The sequence below is a fragment of the Thermoascus crustaceus genome, assembly GCF_041956765.1.
Source record: "Thermoascus crustaceus strain CBS 181.67 unplaced genomic scaffold VTN00scaffold_7, whole genome shotgun sequence".
NCBI classification, from domain to species: domain Eukaryota; kingdom Fungi; phylum Ascomycota; class Eurotiomycetes; order Eurotiales; family Thermoascaceae; genus Thermoascus; species Thermoascus crustaceus.
This window is the reverse complement of record NW_027192533.1, coordinates 1614817-1636175: the sequence shown is the minus strand read 5'-3', so window position 1 is coordinate 1636175 and position 21359 is coordinate 1614817. Positions and strand designations below refer to the sequence as shown.

Below are 21359 nucleotides of genomic sequence, written 5' to 3'. Positions count from 1 at the left end.
CGATGCCGAAGAAGCCCTCCGCAATAACGCGTCTATAAGGTACCACAAACTGGTAGTATTGCCTTTTTGTTCAACAGAGACTCTCATATAGATAAATCTACATACGTTTAATATAAAGATGAAAGAATTGCTCTATTTGAGTAAGTTCTCAGGCTGCAGGTCATCGCTCAGGGCTAGGATACGAACATCACTTAGGCATTCTTCACAATAATAAAGGCATGAAGAAGAAGCAGTCTCCTATAGCTTCCTCTAACCTCCTAGAATTTCCCTAGATCTTGCAGAGTACCTACCTACTGACGTAGAAGCTCCCTTTCTCAATAGCTACGTAAATAATGAAAACAGAGTTATAGCTGAATCCCTGCTATGAAGGAGAATATGGCCCTTTGGTACCAGTCTATGTAACAACTTCCCGCTATTCTCTATTCAAATGGTCCTTCCTTCCTGCAGGTCTCCGAGTCTGAATCCCGAAGGTCCCCGATGTTCTCACACTATACCTGCTATATAACTAGTCCGTGTAGAACTAACTCCTGGATACACTGCCACGGCCATGGCCTCATCTGATGTGATATCGGTATGAATAATGGGGTTGAACGAGATTACGGCTCTAGTGGTACGGTAAAATTGAATAAAAAGAGCTTGGTAAAGTCAGGTGGACTCCTTGAGCCCCTAGATAGGTACATGCAAGATGCAAAATGAGTTTGGCGCTCCCCGCCTGGTTGCTTTGTTGTTTCTCTTGTGCCATTCAGCATGTTAATTATTCTTTGTTACCCTTGTTGACTTCCATGTGGCGGCGACGGTGCATCAGGTACCACTGGCTGGACGAGTCGATTAGCTTGGCCAAACCGCCCTGCATAGTTATGTAACTCGCCCTGACTAAGGTACCTAACACACCTGCCTATACATACCATTTACTTTCTTTGGAATGGTGCTAAGGTGAGAATCTGCCGTGGAACATTGTATTAGGTAATTTCGACGAAAGCGGAAGCTTTCCATGTGGTCCCCGTTGGAGCCCGTGGATTTGCAGTGATATGTTGGCCGTTGATTGGCCCGGGCATCGTATTACTTGGTGGTTCCCGAATGCCGGGCTATTTGGCGGGTTAATTATAACTTTTAACGAAGTTACCCGGTTTACCTAAGAAGGTACCTAAAGTAGCGAGTCGAATAGTTACGTTTCCTAATATTTACTTTTTTTTCATACCCAGTAAAAGGAAGTATGTACATGGATACTACCTTTTTAATCAAGGAATTCTGGGTGAAGGGAGAAGAGAAAGAGAAAAAGCCACAGAATTCCGGAGTCTATTGTATAAGTCCTATGAATAATGGCACAAGCACTTTATGAGAAGTGATACAATGACAACCAGTTGCTCTAGTCCTACACACTGAGATCAAATTATATTTAGATTAATTGATTGATCCCACCCAAGCCAGCTAGGCTTATATTGGGACATCAACGTTCATATGGTCATAATCATGACAAGTTCATAGGTTAGACTCGTCCAAGATCGTACTCCTTAACCAGCTTCTCAGCACACGTGGCTCCGGTCACGTAAGCCACGGCCTGAATATGGCAACTTGGCAAGACTGGAGCAACACTCATATCGGCCACGCGGAGACCCTCAATGCCGATCAGGCGGAAGTTGTTGTCAACGGCAGCATCCGCATCTCCGGGCTTGCCCATCTTAATCGTGCCCGTCATGTGCCAACTAGAGGAGATGTTCTGCCTCCAGTATTCCAGAAGGTCTTCGTCTGAATCGGATTTGGGGACGGCAAGCTCGCCCACGTTGTCCTTGGTGTAGGCATCATTCTTGATGACCCGGAATGCATCGCGCAGAGATTCAATGGCTGCGCGGTGGTCGAACGGGTGAGACAGGAATTTGGGGTCAAACCGGAGGGGCACATTGGGGTCTGACGACTGCAATGTGACTTCGCCCTTGCTTTGAGCGTTGTAAAAGAAGACGAGCAGGCATGAATAGTTGAGAGCGTCCTGGGGGAAGTTCGGGATAAACCAGTGAACAGGGAAGTGGGTCAGGATCTCATAATGGGGCACGGTCTCCTGCAACAGATACTTCTGCTCATCGGCCGGGAGCTCTTGGAACTCCTTGGATGCCGTCAACTTGTCCAGCTTGAACCAGCCGATGCCCAATTCACAGGCGAACTTGGACCAGGGTCCGGACCCTTCCCGCTTCCATTGTTCTAGAGCATCATCCATCGCCTTCTGATCGCCAAAGAAGGCACGACGATCGGTGCTGCTGTCGGTCCGGGTGTAGACCAGCGGGCAGAAACAGTGATCGCGGAGACCCTGCCCGATGGCGGGAACGGAGTGCACGACGGGGATGTTGTACTTTTCAAGCTGCTCTGCAGGCCCAATTCCAGAATGCATAAGGATCCTCGGCCCATCTAGAGATCCTGCTGACAGAATGACCTCTTTGGAAGCGAAATCTACAAAAAAGAGTGGTTAGTCGACAAAATGCAGAGACAAATCACGATCGGTACACAATTGCTACTCAACTCACATTTCTTGCCGTTCGATTCCACACCTACAGCCTTCTTGCCTTCCAAGATCACGCGCTGCACGGGTGCGCCGGTGATGATCGTCAGATTGTCTGGCGGGGGTGTCAACAGGTCTGCCGCCGTGGAGCGTAGACCCTTGTGGGCGGAGTTGATCAGCACAGACATCCCAATCGGGTTGCCAGAGTTGTGGTCCGGGTTCAAGGGAAACCCAGCCTGCTCAAAGACATCGAGCAACGGCGGGAGGTCCCTTTCCCACTCCGCAGCGAACCCGACATGAAGGGGTCCGGAGGAGCCATGATCGGAGGCCTTGGGGGAGGCGTATTTCTTGTCAACGCCGGCCGGGACTTCACCGTGGAAGGTCTCCAGGCTCTTAAACCGGGCCTGGATGTGTTCCCACCGAAATTCATCATCACCCACGATCCTTGCCCACTCCTCGTAGTCGTCCCGGGCGCCAACGCTGTAGACGCCAAAGTTGATGGCACTGGAGCCTCCCAAGCAGCGTCCACGGGAGTAGTCAATCTGGCGGTTGTTGCAATGCTCCTGGGCAGCGGTCGAATAGCCCCAGTTCATGTCTTTGTTCTGGAAGGTTATCCACCGCTGCCCGTCGACCCGGAGGTTTCGGTCCTCATACTTAGCTCCGGCCTCGAGGAGGAGCACCTTGGGACTCTTTGGAGTGCGTGCAAGCCCGGCAGCAACAGCACTGCCGGCCGGTCCACCTACATGGATTTAGCATCGATCAATGAATCAACACGGCATCCGTTGATAGACTAACTTCCGACGATAATGAAATCAAAAGTCGACGCCATGGTCTTCTATTAGCTTAGGCAATGCTCGGGTGATAAATAGGCAATTGATGGAGAGGTGAGAGATGGGCAGAAGGAGCGATGGTTACACAAAGGGACCCGTCCGTAGCAAGGGACCGTCAGCTGGGTAAATATATCCCGTACGAGGGTCGATGTCCTCGCGACATTGTTCTCATCAAGCCGTGAGCAAGTGGGAACACCGTCCACCTGGCAGCTGCTGGTGTCCTTCTGCGGACTAGTCAGGAGTTAGCTGCATGATAGTAGCCCGCATTAGTGCATGATACCATGCGACTCTATACCTCCACATCCTTGCATTTGGTACGATGTACGAAGTACTGCGCAGCGGACGTTAGAGACGACACAGTAGAGAGTTCGGGGATTGGAGGTGTGAGAATGTCAGGGGCGGTTTGAGAGATTTGGAAGGTCGAGAATATTAGGTAATAGGATCTATGATGGACTCGACGTTAGAAGAGATATAGTTGGCTCTAAGATACTTGATACATAAGTTTGACGTTGAAGGAAGCGTGGTGAGCCGAGCTGGTGGATCATGGACGTTCTGCCGTCTCCCAAGCCAGGGCCCGCCCCACGGGGTGAAAGCCGAAGCGGAACCGCTCGATCCGGCTCCACGTCCCGCCGGTCCTCTCGTTTTACAGAGTTAAGCCCACGAGATAGATGTTGCTGGTAAAGACGGTGTACAACTCTACAACGGCCACGCAGGGGCTCCTCTACTACTACTATAGAGCCAAGATACACTTCTGTGGCCATCGGCGCCGATCCTTTCACCGAATAACGGCTTCCACCACGAGACGATGTACGAGGATGGAGAACGAAGACCTGACAATTTTGCTGAACCTGAATAATATGTTGCTAGGGCCCTACGTGGTCTCCCTGGTTGGGCACTAAGAGAAACTAATAGTTAACAGATTTGTTGCCTTTCTCTTGACGGTTTCCTCCCATGAAATCGCGTATGACACGAGATTAAAGATCAACATCCTCACCTTGCTTTCAGCTTGACCTTCGATTGCGTGGCACGAGGTGTTGGGGCTGGATCCGACAGATTAACGGATCAACCCGACGGGAGTGAAGCACTGATCCAATTTTTGCGTCTCGGGGAGTGGACTGTGGATAATCATCACCAACTTTTGTAGTTTCCCCACTTCTCTCCGAGACGGTCTCGAGAACACCCAATCGGCTTTGCATGAGTGACTGGATCTGAAGGCGGTTTAACTCAACTACCGAGGTGGATGGGCCTGCTTCAAGACACAATATGAGTTGCCAAAGCTTTCGTTACCCAGGATCCCCTGTCTTCCTAGCAGCATTGGCAGATTGCTGCTTTATAGCCATGTGATTTTTTTTGGAGCTCTTGGAGGATACGATGATACTATAGGTCAAGCAAAGTTCGTTAGGGCAAGCAAAAGCAGCGAACTAAAGTGGACAGGGGTACCCCCTTGCCAGCTGCTCGGTATTTCTCGTAGTATATGAAACAGCTGCGCCGCATCGCTTCAAATCTATAACGCCCTACCATCTGCTACTTTAAAGGACGCAACGAAAATCTAGGCAACCTGCTGTAGATTTATAATGGCAAGGACTTCTTACCTTACTGACACCCAACTAGTACTACAAACGGTAAAAGCATACGGCACGGGCCGCAGTAGCTCTTTCGACATGGGGTCAAATGCAGATATATCCAGATGCCCCATTTCCGGTCGTCCGCAGAGGCGTGCTGCTTCAACCCCAATTTTCCATCTTCCAGCCCTTGTGTGAATTAGACGCCCTCTTCGAAAATGGCCGATGCTGACGTCGAAGGTTTTACTCTTCTCTCGTTGGGCCTTGTCATCATCGGTATACGTGTTTACGTGCGCTGGACATGGGTCGGCCCTTCGAACTTCCAGCTCGATGATTATTTGATGCCTTTCACGGGGGTAAGTGAAGTCTTCAGTTTTCACGACCTGTACACAAATTTACCACCAGACGTGAGACTAAGCGTTTTGTTCTTGATCTTAGGCGGTGTTCACAGGAGAAACGGTAGCGGCGCATCTCGTCGGTGCCAAGTTTGGAGGCCTGACGAACAGTTTTATGACCCCCGAGCAACGAGCGGCACTCGACCCCAACTCGACGGAGTATCATAACCGTGTATGGGGCTCCAAAATCCAGGTTATAGGCTGGTCCTTGTACGCCTGCATTCTGTGGTCGCTGAAATTCTGTGTGGCCATCTTCTACTCCCGCTTGACGTACGTGGTCTGGTCTCCAAGCCGACCGTGCAATTCAACGATGATACTGATAAAACGGACCTTAGGGAGGGGTTGGCTCATTTGACGATACGCGTTCGCATCGCATATGTATTACTGGGTGTGACCTACATTGCAACCGCTCTCTCCATCTTACTTGGATGCCAGCCCCTGGAAAAATACTGGCAGATTAACCCCGATCCTGGAAGTTAGTTCCCCCTGGACTTCCACATTGCAGACCGAGACGTATACTGACTGGAATGCCATAGATCTATGTCAACCAACGATTTCGATGCTGTACATTCTGGTTGTAGTGATACCAAATGTCCTAACTGATATCTACCTGCTTTCCATTCCTTTGCCGGTATGTTCACCACTTACCCTTTCGTCTTTGGACTGGATGAACCCAACCTCTCTAACCACTATCCGCAATAGCTGCTGTGGAAGGTCAATATCACCATGCGGAGAAGGATGATTTTGATGGGCCTCTTCAGCGGGGCTATTTTCGTCATCATGGCCGGCATTATCCGCGCGGTGACCATTGCCAAAGTAAGTCTGCCCAGTTTGCCGAGATTAACCGGCACCAGTTCATAGTTCTTGATTTGACATTTCTTTCTTCTTTAGTCCGGCAAAGACGGTGCAATTGCGGGAAGTCGATGGGCGTGTCGCGAGACATTCGTCTCAATCGTCGTTTCCAACCTGCCCATCATCCAGCCTCTCATTCGAAAGTGCGCCGACAAGGTTGGACTCAGCCACTTGTTCAGCACGTACGGCAATGCAACCTCAAAAAACTATCCTCTCTCGAGCAGAGAACCCCGGAGTGGTCGAAAGCAGGGCACACACCCGCTCTCCATCCCTAAGGGCACCGCTTGGGGCAGCGATGAGCACATCCTGCCTCAAGGGGACACTAATGGTCAACCGGGGCCAACCAGATCGTCCAACGAAATGAACAACGAAATCACCGTGGTCCAGGAAACCGTCGTTCACTCGGAATCCTGGTCAACGAAACCAGCCACTCCTTCGGTGTCTGCGGCGCACGATTGGGAACAGAGTTCTGCCGACCGTGGTCATTCGAAATACCGGTTCTCTGTCACCGGAGGGACATCCCATCCTGATCGCTAGTCCTGCTGGATCGGAGCTATACATATATGTCTGCGCGACGTAGACTTAATCTTTTATGATGCTGATTTTTCTTTTCTTATACCCATGATTGCTATCCAGTGCTCTGGTGCCACTATGGCGGCAATATTAAAATGTTAATCAAGGCCTTTTTTTTGTTGGATTGCCTACTTTGGATTCATTCTCAACCTTGTCAGCTCCACATTTTCTGACAAGCTGCATGGGATCTGGGGTCTGGGGTTTGCTGTCCAGGTCACCGTCGTATTTTTCCGCTGATCTTGTACTGGTCTGTGTGGCGGCGTTATCGATAATACAATTGTATCCTTATTCGCAGGTTGTGATTCAGGCAGGATTGCAGTGAAAAGCAGGGAATAATGGTATTTCTGTACAATAGATGCGCCTTGTTCCATCAATAATCATCTTGGATTCTTCTATATCCCCTTTTCTGCTGATGAATTAAGAGGTGAGTGGACGCAAAAGGCAAGTCCCGGTAGGATTCTTTGCATGGTTCCTCTTACAGGGATAAGATGTCGTTGGATAGCGGGCAGCATCAAAGCTCAAACTAAGCACACACTCTTTTGAGTGGGACTGTACTAGTAGAAATCCTTAAGACTTACTGGGACCTTTTTGTACAGTAGTGGTTTTGGCCCCCACATTCAGGGGGGCGTTTTTTCCATCCCCCGGAAAAAGTGGAAGCTTTTAGTCTATCGCCGTATCAATATAGTAAAACTGCCAGGTCTTCAAAAACTTTAATTGCTACCCATAACGGCTGAGTTATCATATGACCCTTTCTTTCTATCTGCACAGCTGAAAGATGGTCACCTTAGGAGAAAAGCCGAGACCTAATAGGCAGCAACAGAAGTCATCATGATGGTCACATTTCCCCTGACCATAAGTGCCTCCTTTCCCTCCCAATTCTTTATTTTCTATTGTCAAAATGGACTTAGAGTGGTGAGGTGCTGATGGTGACAAAGCAAGTAGAAGGGTTATCTGCGTGGTCGATCCTCGACGGTGCTGTAAGTGGATACACATTCCCCAAGGATGCATGAACGCCTTGTATAATTACGGGAGTACCTCGCTGAGGACAGCCTTGGCCGAGACAAGCAGTTCTCTTCTCCGCTGTCACACCAATGGGCATTATATTATGCTCTCAGCTTCCTGTCTTACTCCCTTCCATTCTGTTCTGTTCCCTTGGTATTCGCTTGGTACTGAGTCATGTGAGGGATTAAACCTCTTGTCTGTGGACAGAAATGGCATGTGGTAAGCTGCATTTTGGCCCCCAACTATGAGTACCTGCACTACCTTGGCAGAAATTTTGGCTACCACCCTGTCCCTATCCAAGTCGCCTACCTTATACGGTCTGTCACCCACATCTATCGTAATGTTTGATTACCTGTTGTGGTTTCATGGTCACGTGGATATATACCGATCGCGATCTACCAAGCCACTAGCGATGTGGATGTACATGTAACCAGTCTTTTGGAACTGCGGCACTGCACTTAGAGAGAAGACACGGATCAGTGGACAAGCATAGACCGCTGCTTATCTTATCATTCTCTTAAAAACCTCTTTCAGCCTTGTCTTTTGCGGCTAGTCATGTCTGAACCTTACCAGACCCTTCAAGCTCGGGGCCGTTCTCCACTTCAGCCCAGCTTGTGGAGTTCAGCGGCACCTGAATAGCAGCACTTCATCGACTATGACTGCGATTCGTGACTGTGATTGTGACCGCGTCAGATGATAAGAGTTACTGTACATGGTGCATCTCGTGAAGAGGGCTGGAAGTCCAGACGCTACCCCGCTCTGGGCGTAGCTGCACGAGCTGAACTCGAGAGTGGAGGTGCCAACAAGGCGCGCCCCCCTCACTGTGCTGTGACCTGTCAACACCAGCCCACTAACATTTCAAGGACAGAGGACCTTTTCGTTTGTAGCTGACGTCCCTCTGCAGTACTCCTTGGCGACCATGACTTTCTCTTTTTCTCTCTTTTTCTGGTTTCTTTCCATGTTCTATGTTTTTTGTTTGATAGCAGCGCTTCTCCTCCTGGGCTTTTTCGTTCTCTATCTTTTATTACTGCCTTAACTGGCCTCCTTCTATTCGCATCTCATATTGTTCAGTACAAGGATGGTGGTAGAGTTTCTTCCATCCCAGATCGGTACCGAGGATGGCGTCCCGCTGCCTTACACGGGTTCTCCGCTGCTTCTCCTCCTGAGCGACGTCCTTCTCTTCTTCCGCAGCCTCTGGTGCTTCCCTGGGATCATATTCCCACTGGAGCCATGGGGTTCTGGGGAACTGGACGAGCTCTACCCCTCTCGGGAGAACCTAACCGCACTCGCTATCCATGGGTTTCTCTGTATGTACCAGATCGCCTTTCTTGTGTCGCTTCCCTTCTGCTATATGGTCCCACTTGTGTGGATGGTGCTTTACGTGGTTGTGGTTCTTGTCGTGAATCATGCTATCTGCAGGAAGTTGAATGGCAACAGGAGGTTCCTGCAGTCACGCGTGCCTGTTGTTTCTCGTCCGGAGCATGAGTCGGAGCATTGGATCTTCGTAAATGGCGTCGCCGTTGGGTACGTCGTGGAGCTTTCCGCTGGTTGGTCTTGGTTGCGGTAGATGGTCTGACAGGCGCGGTGTTCAAGGGAGCATTGGCTTCAGAGCAACATCGACCGGCTTTCATACACGTTTGGTCGAAGGATCACTGGAGTGCATAATCCTACGTGAGTTAATCGAGTTCCGCGAGTTTGTCGCTTGGTCGTGATTTTACTGACTGTTCTATGCATCTTCCAGCGCCGGAATCATCTTTGACACGATCCAATGCTTAATAGAGCGCAATTTCTGCTACGCGACGGACGACGTGAGGGATGCATATGAGCTGATCAAGGGAGCCCTAGCGAACCCGAAGAATAAGAAAGTCGTTCTGATCCTGCACAGCCAGGGCGGTATCCAGGGTGGTCTGGTGATCGACTGGCTCCTGGCCGAGATCCCGCAGGACCTCCTGCAGAAACTTGAAGTCTACACCTTTGGCAACGCCGCCAACCACTTCAACAACCCGCACCGGTATGTCGAGGGGCTTCAGAACGCCAAAGCAACCCGCGGAGCAACGCACTCGGACGGCAAGTCCATCCGCTACATCGAGCACTACGCCAACTCGTACGACTTCGTCAGCGTCTGGGGCGTTCTGAACTTCATCAGGATCTCGAACCGATACATGGGCCGGGTCTTCGTCCGCCCGGGTTGGGGTCACCAGCTCAACCAGCATTACCTGGACACCATGTTCCCGCTGGGCCCAGATCGCAAGGTATTGGAGAAGAATGAGTTTATGGAAATGGAGGTCGAGTTGCCGAAGTCTGGTATGACGGGAGATGAGGGCGAGGGCCTTGTTTCCAGCATTGACGACGACACGTCCGACGAGGAAGAGGCCACTGTCTTTGATGCGAATACTCCCGTGGACGTCACGGCTCCTGTGCGTAAACGGCTGAATGGCTCGCTGCCACGGACGTTGAAGGTGAAGCATTTTAGCAGACTGTGGCTGTATCGCAATGGGAGATCGCCAGCCACGTCGGGTCAGACCTGAACGGATGACTATACAAGCATAAGGAGTTCCTTTTTCTCACTTTGGAAGATGACTGTTCCTTGGTCATTATGGTTTACGTCACGTTTGAATATACCCGCATTGCGCTTCGTTTTGGATGTCTTTGTTGCAAATACTACTTCACCCAGATCTATATATCCAGCGGTCAATCTATACAGGCATACCACGCACGTGAAGAACAAATATCCATCAGATATATATCTCCTATTACTTACCTTTGAGTTTAATCTATGGATGTGTTAATTGCAAAGAATTGTTTGTGAATTTTATGAAGCCTGCCATTTCTACTTACCCGTTTAGGTAATGACGGTGGCTCAGGTGGGACCTGACATCGCGATGACATCACTCCCAACAACAGCCAGACGAACAGCACGATGTGCAGCAGATCGTGGGGCAGACACAGCACGCGGACAGTGGATATTTTATTAAATCTAAGAGACCCTCTACATTAGCCTGTCCGCCATGTCCATCACGCGAGCCCTTGCTTAGTCCATAACCGTCCTAGTATATACCAGCATACGGGCGTATGCGCATACGCACTACATACTTACATATGCATACACGCAGAACAACATGTCCCTTATCCTCCAATACATCCACAACCTCGTCGATGCGGCATTGGGCCTGGTGAAGCTGTGCCAGAACCGCGAGGTTGGGTGGCTCACGATCGACCGCAAGACGGGCGAGTTCAAACGCGAGAAGCAGACGCTGTGGAAGAAGTTCAAGCTGCTGTTGCTGTTCAACCCGCTAACAGAATGGATTGACAAGACGCATCTGCTGCGGCTGTGGACGCATGAGAAGAATTTGTGGGCTGGTAAGTATATATATGCATATACCTGCATACATAGAGACATCTAGGTATCTAGTATCTATTACTAACTATAGACAGGATTTATCGAAGGGCAAGCTCGCTCCGCATACCACATCAAGGGCTTTGTCGATTTCTACCAAATCGACATGTCCCAATTCAGCCCTTCCGACATCTCCCAATACCGAACATTCGAGGAATTCTTCGTCCGCAAACACGCCCCCGGCGCGCGCCCCATCTATGAAAAGGACGACCCAACCAAGGCCATTGTCGTCGCAGACTCCCGCGTCGTTGTATACTCGACCGTTGAACGCACCCGTGCCCTCTGGATCAAGGGGACCGACTTCACGATCGCGAACCTGATCGGGGACGCTGGCGGGGACGCTGGCGGGGAGTACTCGAAGGCGTGGGACGATGGAGCTGTCGCCAGCTTCCGCCTCAGCCCGCAAGACTACCACCGGTACCATTCCCCCGTCGAGGGTGTCGTGAAGTGGTTCAGGGAGATCCCCGGGGACTATTTCCAGGTTGACCCGGTGTGTTTGCACAGCTCTGTCAACATCCTGACGCAGAACGCGCGGTGCTGTGTGTGTCTGGAGACGGAGGACTTTGGGGACGTGCTGTTTGTGGCGATAGGAGCGACGGAGGTTGGGACGGTCGAGTATGACACTTGCTTCTTCCTTAACCATCTAAAAAGGATGCTCACGGGATAATTGTTGGTATAGAATCCACGAACCCATCCGCTTACCCGGCCGCCACGTGAAAAAGGGCGAGGAGATCGGGCTCTTCCAGTTCGGAGGGTCGAGCATCATCGTCGCGTTCGAGAAAGGACGGATCCAGTTTGACGAGGACCTGGAGAATCTGAGTCACAAGCAGGTCATGGTGGATGTGGAGGTGGGGATGAGCCTTGGGCGGGCGACGCTGGTGGAGGAGAAGAGGTGAGTAGTAAGTATGATACGATCGGAGACTGTTTCCTTTTTTGATCTTTTTGTCTCGAGGTGTGCAAAATCTAGGCTAAGATGTGGGATTGTGATGACAGTACTATCATTGTATGATATGATATGATGTGCGTATATAGGAAATATATCCCTCTCTCTCTATGTGCATATCATTCCAGCTGTCTGCCATAGTAATGTCCTGATACTATCTGGTATCAACAAATGCAGAGTCGCATACATTGTCTATGTACGGCTGACAAGTAAATAGTAGGAGAGGAAGAGATAAAGACTATTATTAAATTAGATTCATGTAGTACTAATAGGAAGATTGTCATGCAAGCATCATGGTTGATGCATTACTGGCGTACTTACTGCAGTCTCCGACGTCTATGTCTATGATGCTCTCTGTTGTAATGCGCTCGAATAATATCAGGGAGAGTTCCAAAGACTTCTATCAAAGAAGGTCAACCCCGCTTTAAACTGGCCCTGCCCTGCCCTGCCCATCTAGTCCCAACTACCTGTTGTCGTTTAAAAAATGAAATGAGACGCGACTGAAAATATAAGAGTCCTCGGGGGACCGAGATACCTGCCTACGTACCCAATATACCAACAATATGACAGAAAAAAATAACACGGAATATTACCCCCAAAAAATGAAATGATAGCATTCATCGCAGAATAGAATAAATAGACACCCATCCACCCATCCACCCACCCACCAACACCCAACCCACCAAGACCAAGTCCGATGATGACTACAAGTATTGATTTGCTGCAATTGCTGAACCCCGCTTTCATTTGTAGGTTGTTGTGGGGGAAACGCAACATGCGCGGATACATAGTCAAAAATGTCCTGAGGGTTCCGAGGTCTTCGTTTTTATTATTTACATGTTTCTTGTTCCTTTTTCTTTTTGTTTCTGCCTGTTGGTCAATTTTCAGCCTGTTTGTTAATTCTCAGAAGACAAAGAAAGAAGAAGGGTATATCCTTCAAACTGGCTCATCTTCAGGAAAATCGTCTGGGAATTGTCTAATGTATATATGGTACATGTACATACAATTAGTATGAAAAAATGCTGCTGAAGAATAATGAAAATTAGAGTTAGAGAGAGAAAATACAGAAGAGCAGAACGCAACTGTAAAAAGTAGGGCAGCAGATGATGCAGAGAATGAGAAATGGAGATATTGTTAAGCTAAAAAGGCAACGCTACCTATTCGTTCCTGCAGGGTTCGACCTTATATTCCAACAGATATATAGTATGTAGTATCCTCAAAGAAAGAAAGAAAGAAAGCAGCGAAGACATGCATCCACTAGAATGGGATGGAATTGAAGAAAACAAAACAGAATGGTATCTCCATGCGAGGTTCAAAACAGCAAGAAAGCACTGAGCCGATCAACTCTATTGACTTGACTTGCACTGAATTGAATCGGAAAGAAGTATTCGTGATTTATGGAAGAAGAAGAAGAAGAAGAAGAAGAAATAAACAGCTGCACAACGAACATAGAAGGTATATATAATCAATACACCCAATCACACCTATACAATGCAAATGCATATGATGACAAAGAAACCAGTGCTTTCCTTTCTCAACTGAACCTTGACTGTGACCGTGACCTTTACCTTTATCCTAAAATTTCCCATCCCAAATCCCAAAGTTAAATTAATCAAAACCCAAACCCCACCTCTTTAGACATGTAGTATAGTGTACAGCAATAATAGGATGAGATACAGTCTGTCATAAAGAAAAGTCATAACAACCTAAGAAAAAACACAAAATGAAATGAAAAATGGAACAGTGATATAAAAAGGTAGAAGAAGAAGAAGTAGGTATGTTTCTATGGTTGGTTATACTTCCTTCGTCTTGAACCCAGATCCTTGTGATGCCTTAAAAGGAACCCTGGCCGGTAAGAAGTACGGTCTTTACCAGACAGGACATATCAACAGGACTACTGAGACGATAGACCTGTCTGTCTGTCTGTCCAACTTCAACGTAAATGATTTGAGAAACTTGCGATTGATTGCGGACGGACGACACGAGCGGTGCTAGCCAGTATGATAAATCCGATATATATATGTATATATATATGCATCTGTTAGAGTCAGGTTAGGAATGTGTTCAATTAATTATCTGCTAGGTAGAAATTCTGGGTTCTTTTGGTTGGTTGGTTGGGTGCAAGATACTTACCTGCCTAAGAGACGACTGCTATTTGTGGGGGTCTCTGTGGGGGATTCGTCATAGTGGTATATGTGGAGCGGTATCTGGTCTGCGCTGAAGGAGGAGGAGGAGAAGAAGAAGGCTCAAGCAACATAGCTTGCGCTTGTGTTTGTGATGGCCTTGCTACTGCTGGGCGGTTGCTGTTTGCGGAGCTGGTGGCGGAAGGCAATGTCGCCTGGGATGCGCGGGCATGATGATGAGGATGTCGTTGCCTTTGCGCGAAGATGATGGCTCCGTCAAGTTCGGATGGAGTTGTGGCATCGGAGCGCTGAGTAGTACTAGAGGAAACTAATCGTTCGATGATAATGTGTTCTGGTCCAATAGCTGAATAGGGTTGGAAATCCATATTAGCGCTGGTACTTGAGCTAGGATACTGATAACGATAAGGAGATAATATAATATAAGGAGGAAGTACTTCTAGCTTCACGTCGAGTCCGTCGAGCTTCCCAGAGAGTCAATAGAGCGACAATGAGAGATGGGATGCCTAGAGCCAATGAGATGAGAGCTTCGATGGAGAGTGCTGGCATGTTGATGTATTGGCTTGTTGGGTTATACTGTTATACTGTGGTAGAGGCAGTAAGTACCTAACTAAGAGGTATATGTAAGGAATTGGAAGCAAGGCGAAGATAGTACCTGGCAGTGGTAGAATTTTAAATAATAAATAAATGCCTCGGTACCTATTTATCTGGACAGGGCAGGTATGTAAATTCTGTTGTTGGACGCTTATATAATTTAACCTGGTCTCGTCTCAAGTTTACTCTCCTATCACGACTGGGGCAGCGATAGGTAGCTGCTCCGCCATGGAGGCAGTGAAAACACAAGGGACCAATGTTGTTCGGCAGCACCTGTTACAGCGCCACAAGTCTCTACTCCGAACCCAACTTTATGAGCCTCAGGACGTGATAGCTGGTCGTTTACCACTGGGGCTAACTGGCGGTGATCCCCGAGCAGGGATGGGTCACCCAGATGTATAGCTGGAGCGTCTCAGATGCAAGAGGATTTATGTTCAATCTTGTCTTTTTTCATTGTTTGAAAGACAAAGAGACAATAACCTCGATAACCTTAAATAAATAAATACCTACTGATTGCTTGATCAAGACCTCCTTCTCTGATCGCTCGGAATACCGATGAGGTTGAGGTGACCCTACACTTGCGTTCTTTCTGTTCGAACTACTGCCTTGTGAAAGATGTATCGACATTCTTGGACAAAGTTACCTAGTCTATTCATGACGTTACGAATGATAGACGTGAATTGAACCCTTGGTCTCGACCCACCTCTTGGAACCGACAATCGTGCTCAATCCTACTAAACTTGCAGCCAGAGTTTCCATCCACATTTGGAAATAATTCTGAAGAAGTGGCGAACTAGAACCCATTAAGGTCATAATAATAGTAATGCCCAGGTACAGTACCCTATGTCCTGTATAACCGACTACGCCATCTAATAACCATATGCATGAATTTGAGTGATTCCGTGAAGGCATGCAGACATAACATATAGCTATGTTCCATCTTCATACTGTAGTGACAATGGACGGAAACCTCCCGCCACAACCCAACCCAGCCCAAAAACAACCAACAAAGCCCATGAGGAAGCAAAGAACAAGGACAAGAGAACAAAGAATCGAAATCATTGTCAAATTCCACCAATAAGTCAAGACAAAAACAAAAACAGAAAAGCAACTTCTTTATCTCCTGCCAAGATGTATATAAATACGAGTACAATACAACGGGCATGCTCTTCTCTTGACATCCATATCCACATGTACATACATCGACATACAGCAAAGCTCAGTCTCTCCTGAGCAACTCGCAAGATCGACTGAACAAGGACACAGAAACAAAAGAAAATCCCAGATATGTACTAACTACCAGACCAGTGGCTCACTATCACTCAAAACCAGTATAACTGGCTGATAACGCAATGCCGCTCCAATTACCGACCTGCTATCCCCTCAGGATAGAGGACCTCTGGAGCAACGACCTCAAACTACTAACCTTCATCCTACACACGGACATCACCAGCGTCGACCCGAGACAAAAGCCCGATGCCGAGAACCGCGTCCGGAACCGGATCGACGAGCTGCCACTGCGCCTCCGGGATCTCTGGATCTTCAGGCTGATCCCGAACTTCGCGATCCGCGGCGCGAAGGTGTGCGAGGTGCACAGGGACTTGAACAGGCCGGTAATCCACCACATCTTCCGCCTCGTCCGGCGCGAGGTGGGTGAACATCTTAACGTGCTGAAAGAGTTTCAGGGTCTTGTCGGGCAAAAGGGTGAGATCGTGCGCAGACTCTGCGCGATAGAGGGCATGTGGACGATGTCGGCCCCGATGCACGCTGCGCCGTGGCTGCCCTGGGATTTCCAGACGGACAAGTGCGAGGCGTGCATGTTGGCCCGGATTGCAGCTAACCAGGAAGCATTGGAGAATCTGCGGATCGTCTTGTTGAGCCGAAACCCGACGAGAAGTCCTCGCCCGCCACCGAGACTCATCAGATGGGTGGAGGCGTGCATGGGCCAGTACAGTCCAGGAGAAATACAACGTCTCTGGTACGATAGCAGCAAAAAGGCATATCCCATGAAGGACATAAGAAAGATGGCACTGCGTTTGGATCAGAAGCAACGACGGCAACAGGAGCGCCGTAAGTTGAGGGAGAAGAGCGAGAAAAAGAGCAGCAGTAGAATGGAAACGACCATTGAGACAGAAAAGTGCATGGAGGCAGAGCTCTCGATTCGTAGCAACCGCGAGATATACCAGCATAAGCAACCCAAACCCATCCGAGTCAACAGCAGCAGGTTGCGCGTCAACCGTACAGGAAACAAACCACTTCAGGGCATCTATGGGCCAGGACAAAGCTACATCGCCATCCACAACATCCTCGACCTGTATGCGCGCCGGAGTGACGCCATGGCGTCCCTCGAGCGGCTTTTGACCGAGACGGGTTTGCAGTCACAGACAGACGACAAACCGCAGCAAGCTTTGTCCAGCCCTTCGACACCAAACCTGGGCACATGGTCGAACACTCAGAGCCCTCTGTCCGCCTATCATGATACTCAATACAACACCAGCGTCGCAGAGCTGTTCGAAAATCCTCGAGCCGGTCGTAAGCCGACCCGCAGAAACGCCAAGGATCCCGGAGAGGAGTATCGAGAATCCCTGCCAAAGTTTGAGTACTCGGACTCCGAGTACAGCAAAGAGGAGTAGGAAGATTGCACGGTGCATGAACTAGAAGAACCCTGCAGCTAAGACGACATGGAGCCTTCTGCTCAAGGAGACATAGTGCAATGCGCCTCAGTTGGATCCGACGAGTTCGGTCAATTGATGTATGTCATAACCATAGACAGCTAACACATTATGTACCTGGGCGCAGGCGCGCCTCGCAATAGATCAAAAGATACATTATTTGAAATGCAAAGATATAACCAAGACCAAGACTGGATATAGACTTCCCCCAGCATCGAAGAATAGAAATCCAATCAATCTTTACAGTCATTAGATCAAGTTCTCGTGTAAATAGACACGGAAATAAGAGGAATCACGAGAAGGAACGCTGTGTAAAAGCCGTTTGTACGGAGTTGCAATCGGCGCGGGGCCGGTATTAATTAAAAGAGACTTCAGAGCAGCCGAAATGTACAAAAGAAACCTACCCTGTACTGCCACAAAGACGTCCAGAAACTCCAAGACGGGCAATTAGCGGTTTTGCAACGGCAACAAGAGCGACACTGCCACTCCCGGTACTCCAGAGACAAGCAGACTAGCTGTGACTACTTCTATAGAACGCTCCCCGTCACCCCATGACTGACGCCTTTCAAGCCGTCCGTCTGGGTCTTGCTCCGAAGGAGGTTTCGTGCACAGGTGTCTCTTTCTTTCTCGGTGGTGATGCTTCCATTGCTCCGGACGTCGGCGGAAGTCGTTGCCGCGGTAGTCGATTCAGCTTCCGCGCGCTTGGCGTCGTCCGCATCAATCTGTTGCTGGGCAGCCACCCGGGCTTTCTCATACCGCAGGGACACGTCACCCTTCCACTGGGTTCCCATGAGTCGGTCCCAGAAGATGAAGAACGGCTGGGAGAAGTTGGTCTTGATGCCCCAGCTTTGGTGGTGGATGTCATGGTAGGCCGCATTGTTAGACGTCAAGTGCTGCAACGGGTCCCAAGGGAATGCGTATCCGCAGTGGTCGTCGACAGTCTTGATGGTGGAGAGCGTGAAGAACCACATGCTCTGGCGGTTGGTCATACGGGAGGTGAGGAACGCGACGCCCGTGCCTGCGGTGTCCAGAAGGAATCCCTCAACCGGGTGGTTATAGAGCGCCCCAAACGCGTACGGTACATAGAGGCGGTGATGGCGGGAATGGAACGTCACTACTCGAGTCAGAACCAAAGAAAAATGCCTACTAAAGATGTTGCAGTGAGAGTATGGGTAAGCACTAACCGTAGAGCCATCTATTCAGATGCATGGCCCGGTGCAGGAAGTACTGCCAGGTGTCTACGACGGTGATGGCCCAGATGAACTGCAGAACAGGGATAAAGTACCAGTAGATGAAACTGGCCACGGACAACTCCCAGCTCGCGAAGGCGGGTGCGACCACCTCCGCGCCCGTGTCAAGGATGACCGTCTCCGTCAGGGACGGGTATTTACCACCGGCAAGGGCTCCCGCGAGCATAGGATGCCCGGTCAGATTCTTCGCCAGACCAACAGAATCGATGCCTACCAAAGCCAGCAAGCGTGGAAGGGCCAATTGGGCGATACGGATGCGCCTGGCCCAGACAGCCACGTCGTACTCCTCCTTACCGATGTACTCGGGAGCATCGAAATACGCCACGACCAGACCAGCGAGAGTCTGGACCACCTGCTGCAGAATGACATCCTTGACGACGTCCCAGCGGGAGACATGGTTCCGCTTGAGGAGCTCCGCGGGAGTGTGCAGACGGTACTGAGGGAAATAGTCATTGATGTCGATGAAGTGGAAGGCCATGGACACGGTCCAGTAGGCGACGATTGGCAGGATGAGCGCCAGGATATTGTCAGGTATCGGCGGCAGGAGAGGCTGGCGGGGAGTCAAGGTGTACGAGGGGAGCGGTGGGAGGTCGAGCGGAAGCGATGAATTGGACGCCATGTTGACAGGCGAGCAGAGAGTGTATCTGGCGACAAAATGATCAGGGTAGGCGTCACGACTCGGGGGACATCGGTCTCTTTGTACAGGTTCTTCGATGGCAACTCAGAGGACGGTTGATGGATTCACGACTAAGAATACACCACGGAGGACAACGAGGACAGAAGATGGACGGTGCGACACGAGGATCGACGGCGCGTAGTAGGGAACAGGGGGATGATAGACGATAGGATAAGGCTGAACGAGGGAGGAAAGGCGTGGACAGGGAGGTGAAACGAAGGCGACGAGATTCCTTATGGGGCGGTTGTTGGACAACAAAGCAGGCGCCAGTGCAGACCGACCAGCGAGCCGTGTCGGGGCTGCCGTCTGAGCGCGAGGCCCTAGTGACAAACGAGCGCAGCAGACGATCCCCGAGACCACGAGGATCTGCCTGAGAAGGTCAGATTCTAGGGCGGTACGGGCGCAGAGGAGAGCACAATGAGGGAAGGTCGAGAGTGGGAAAAGATGAGCAGAAGAAAAGAGATGGAGACGCACAGGCAGCACCGTAAAGTCAGGGGGAACCGACGTGGCGGCACGCGGGAAGACGGGCCTCCGGGCTTATCTGATCGATCTAATCAGCCCCTTTCTGCCGGCTTTGCTCCGGTGGTGGCCACGGAGGGGAACGACGTAGAGAAGAAGCCGAGCAGAGGTTCAGAGCAGAGAAAGACAGCAAGCAGCATCTAGGCCTAGAGGCTAGATCTCTTTGCCATGGACGCCCGCGTCGCCACCACCGCGTCGCCCGCCAGAACGCTGCCCCTGCCCCGAAGCGGCCTAGCGCCCTTCGCCCCCTCGATCCCCCACCAACGCCGCATAAAACTTCACAAATTCCCCTCCGGCCAGATCTCTTTCCTCCCCATCCCTCTCTTCTTGGTCCTTCTCTACCGCCCGTTTACATCTACGTCTGTCGTTTGTTTGTGTGACTTAGATTCTCGCGAACCGCCATCATGATCATTTACAAGGTGAGTTTACCCTGCTGACTTTTTTTTTTCTTTTTTTCCTGCTGGCCCTTAGCGGGCCCCGCGTCTCCCCGTGCATCGCACCCAAGAACGAGAAATGTGAAGCACAAAAGAAAGAACATGAAGAGCTGACATGTCAAAACTTTGACAGGACATCCTCTCCGGAGACGAGGTGCTCTCCGACACCTTCCAACTCAAGGAGGTCGAGGGTGGTGTCCTCTGGGAGTGTGACTGCCGCAAGTACCTCAAGAAGACGAATGAGGAGTTCGCGCTCGAGGGTGCCAACCCCTCCGCCGAGGGCGAGGATGAAGACGCGGGCGGCGAGGGCGAGACGAAGTTGGTCTACGACGTTGAGGACCAGTTCCGTCTCGTTTGGCTCAAGACGGAGGAGGGCATGAAGCCCTCCAAGGACGCCTTCAAGGCCCACCTGAAAGGTAAGTCCATGCCCCCACTTACCTTTTTTCCGTGTTTATTTTCAGTCCGCTGATAGTTCCCTCAGCCTACGTCAAGAAGGTCAACAACAAGCTCAAGGAGAAGGGTGCCTCGGAGGAGACCATCAAGGCGTTCCAGGCTGGCGCCCCCGGTGCTGTCAAGAAGATCCTGGCCAACTACGACAACTATGACGTCCTGATGGGCGCGTCCATGGACGGTGACGCTATGTATGTACCTTTCTCGTGTCCCCACGGTGTTTTACTCGAACAGCAGGTACTAACAATGCCACAGGCACGTCCTGATTGACTACCGCGAGGACGGTGTAACACCGTACGCCACTGTCTGGAAGCACGGTCTGGAGGAGATGAAGGTCTAAACTTGCGATTCCCCTTCTGCTAAACAAGTGCTGGCCGGGACGTGAGCACCTTTCCCCATCCTTGGGGGAGGACTCGGGAGGACTTGTTTGAACAAACAGACGCCCTTTCCTTGCCAAGCCATCTTCCTGCTGTCCATGTGTCTCCTACCTCACCTTTTGTTTCCCCTACGCCCTTAACCCATCCGAATCTGCCACGCATCAGAATTCACGGTTTCACGAATCTATTGCTGTCTACTACGTC

General features: G+C 50.2%; 7 protein-coding genes across 7 annotated transcripts; 5 read left to right on the top strand and 2 right to left on the bottom strand.

The window, feature by feature from the left end:
• Positions 1-1486: 1486 nt before the first annotated feature.
• Positions 1487-3317, bottom strand: VTN00DRAFT_9560 (uncharacterized protein; the record flags this gene model as incomplete). Its single annotated transcript, XM_069436534.1, has 3 exons — positions 1487-2439; positions 2514-3227; positions 3284-3317. The coding sequence occupies 3 exons, from the start codon at positions 3315-3317 to the stop codon at positions 1487-1489; spliced, it is 1701 nt and encodes a 566-aa protein (XP_069285145.1).
• Positions 3318-5098: 1781 nt separating this feature from the next.
• Positions 5099-6664, top strand: VTN00DRAFT_9559 (uncharacterized protein; the record flags this gene model as incomplete). The annotated part of the gene is made up of 6 exons (XM_069436532.1): positions 5099-5236; positions 5319-5545; positions 5611-5750; positions 5812-5906; positions 5978-6091; positions 6167-6664. 6 exons carry the CDS (start codon positions 5099-5101, stop codon positions 6662-6664), a joined length of 1212 nt encoding a protein of 403 aa, XP_069285144.1.
• A 2116-nt stretch (positions 6665-8780) lies between these two features.
• On the top strand, positions 8781-10230 carry VTN00DRAFT_9558 (uncharacterized protein; the record flags this gene model as incomplete). Its single annotated transcript, XM_069436531.1, has 3 exons — positions 8781-9226; positions 9296-9373; positions 9444-10230. 3 exons carry the CDS (start codon positions 8781-8783, stop codon positions 10228-10230), a joined length of 1311 nt encoding a protein of 436 aa, XP_069285143.1.
• Positions 10231-10821: 591 nt separating this feature from the next.
• Positions 10822-11995, top strand: VTN00DRAFT_9557 (uncharacterized protein; the record flags this gene model as incomplete). The annotated part of the gene is made up of 3 exons (XM_069436530.1): positions 10822-11062; positions 11138-11714; positions 11779-11995. 3 exons carry the CDS (start codon positions 10822-10824, stop codon positions 11993-11995), a joined length of 1035 nt encoding a protein of 344 aa, XP_069285142.1.
• A 4134-nt stretch (positions 11996-16129) lies between these two features.
• VTN00DRAFT_9556 (uncharacterized protein) lies at positions 16130-17410 on the top strand (the record flags this gene model as incomplete). Its single annotated transcript, XM_069436529.1, has 1 exon — positions 16130-17410. The coding sequence occupies one exon, from the start codon at positions 16130-16132 to the stop codon at positions 17408-17410; it is 1281 nt and encodes a 426-aa protein (XP_069285141.1).
• Positions 17411-17976: 566 nt separating this feature from the next.
• On the bottom strand, positions 17977-19318 carry VTN00DRAFT_9555 (uncharacterized protein; the record flags this gene model as incomplete). Its single annotated transcript, XM_069436528.1, has 2 exons — positions 17977-18563; positions 18634-19318. 2 exons carry the CDS (start codon positions 19316-19318, stop codon positions 17977-17979), a joined length of 1272 nt encoding a protein of 423 aa, XP_069285140.1.
• Positions 19319-20298: 980 nt separating this feature from the next.
• VTN00DRAFT_9554 (uncharacterized protein) lies at positions 20299-21118 on the top strand (the record flags this gene model as incomplete). The annotated part of the gene is made up of 4 exons (XM_069436527.1): positions 20299-20313; positions 20462-20744; positions 20810-20969; positions 21034-21118. 4 exons carry the CDS (start codon positions 20299-20301, stop codon positions 21116-21118), a joined length of 543 nt encoding a protein of 180 aa, XP_069285139.1.
• Between the last annotated feature and the right edge of the window lie 241 nt (positions 21119-21359).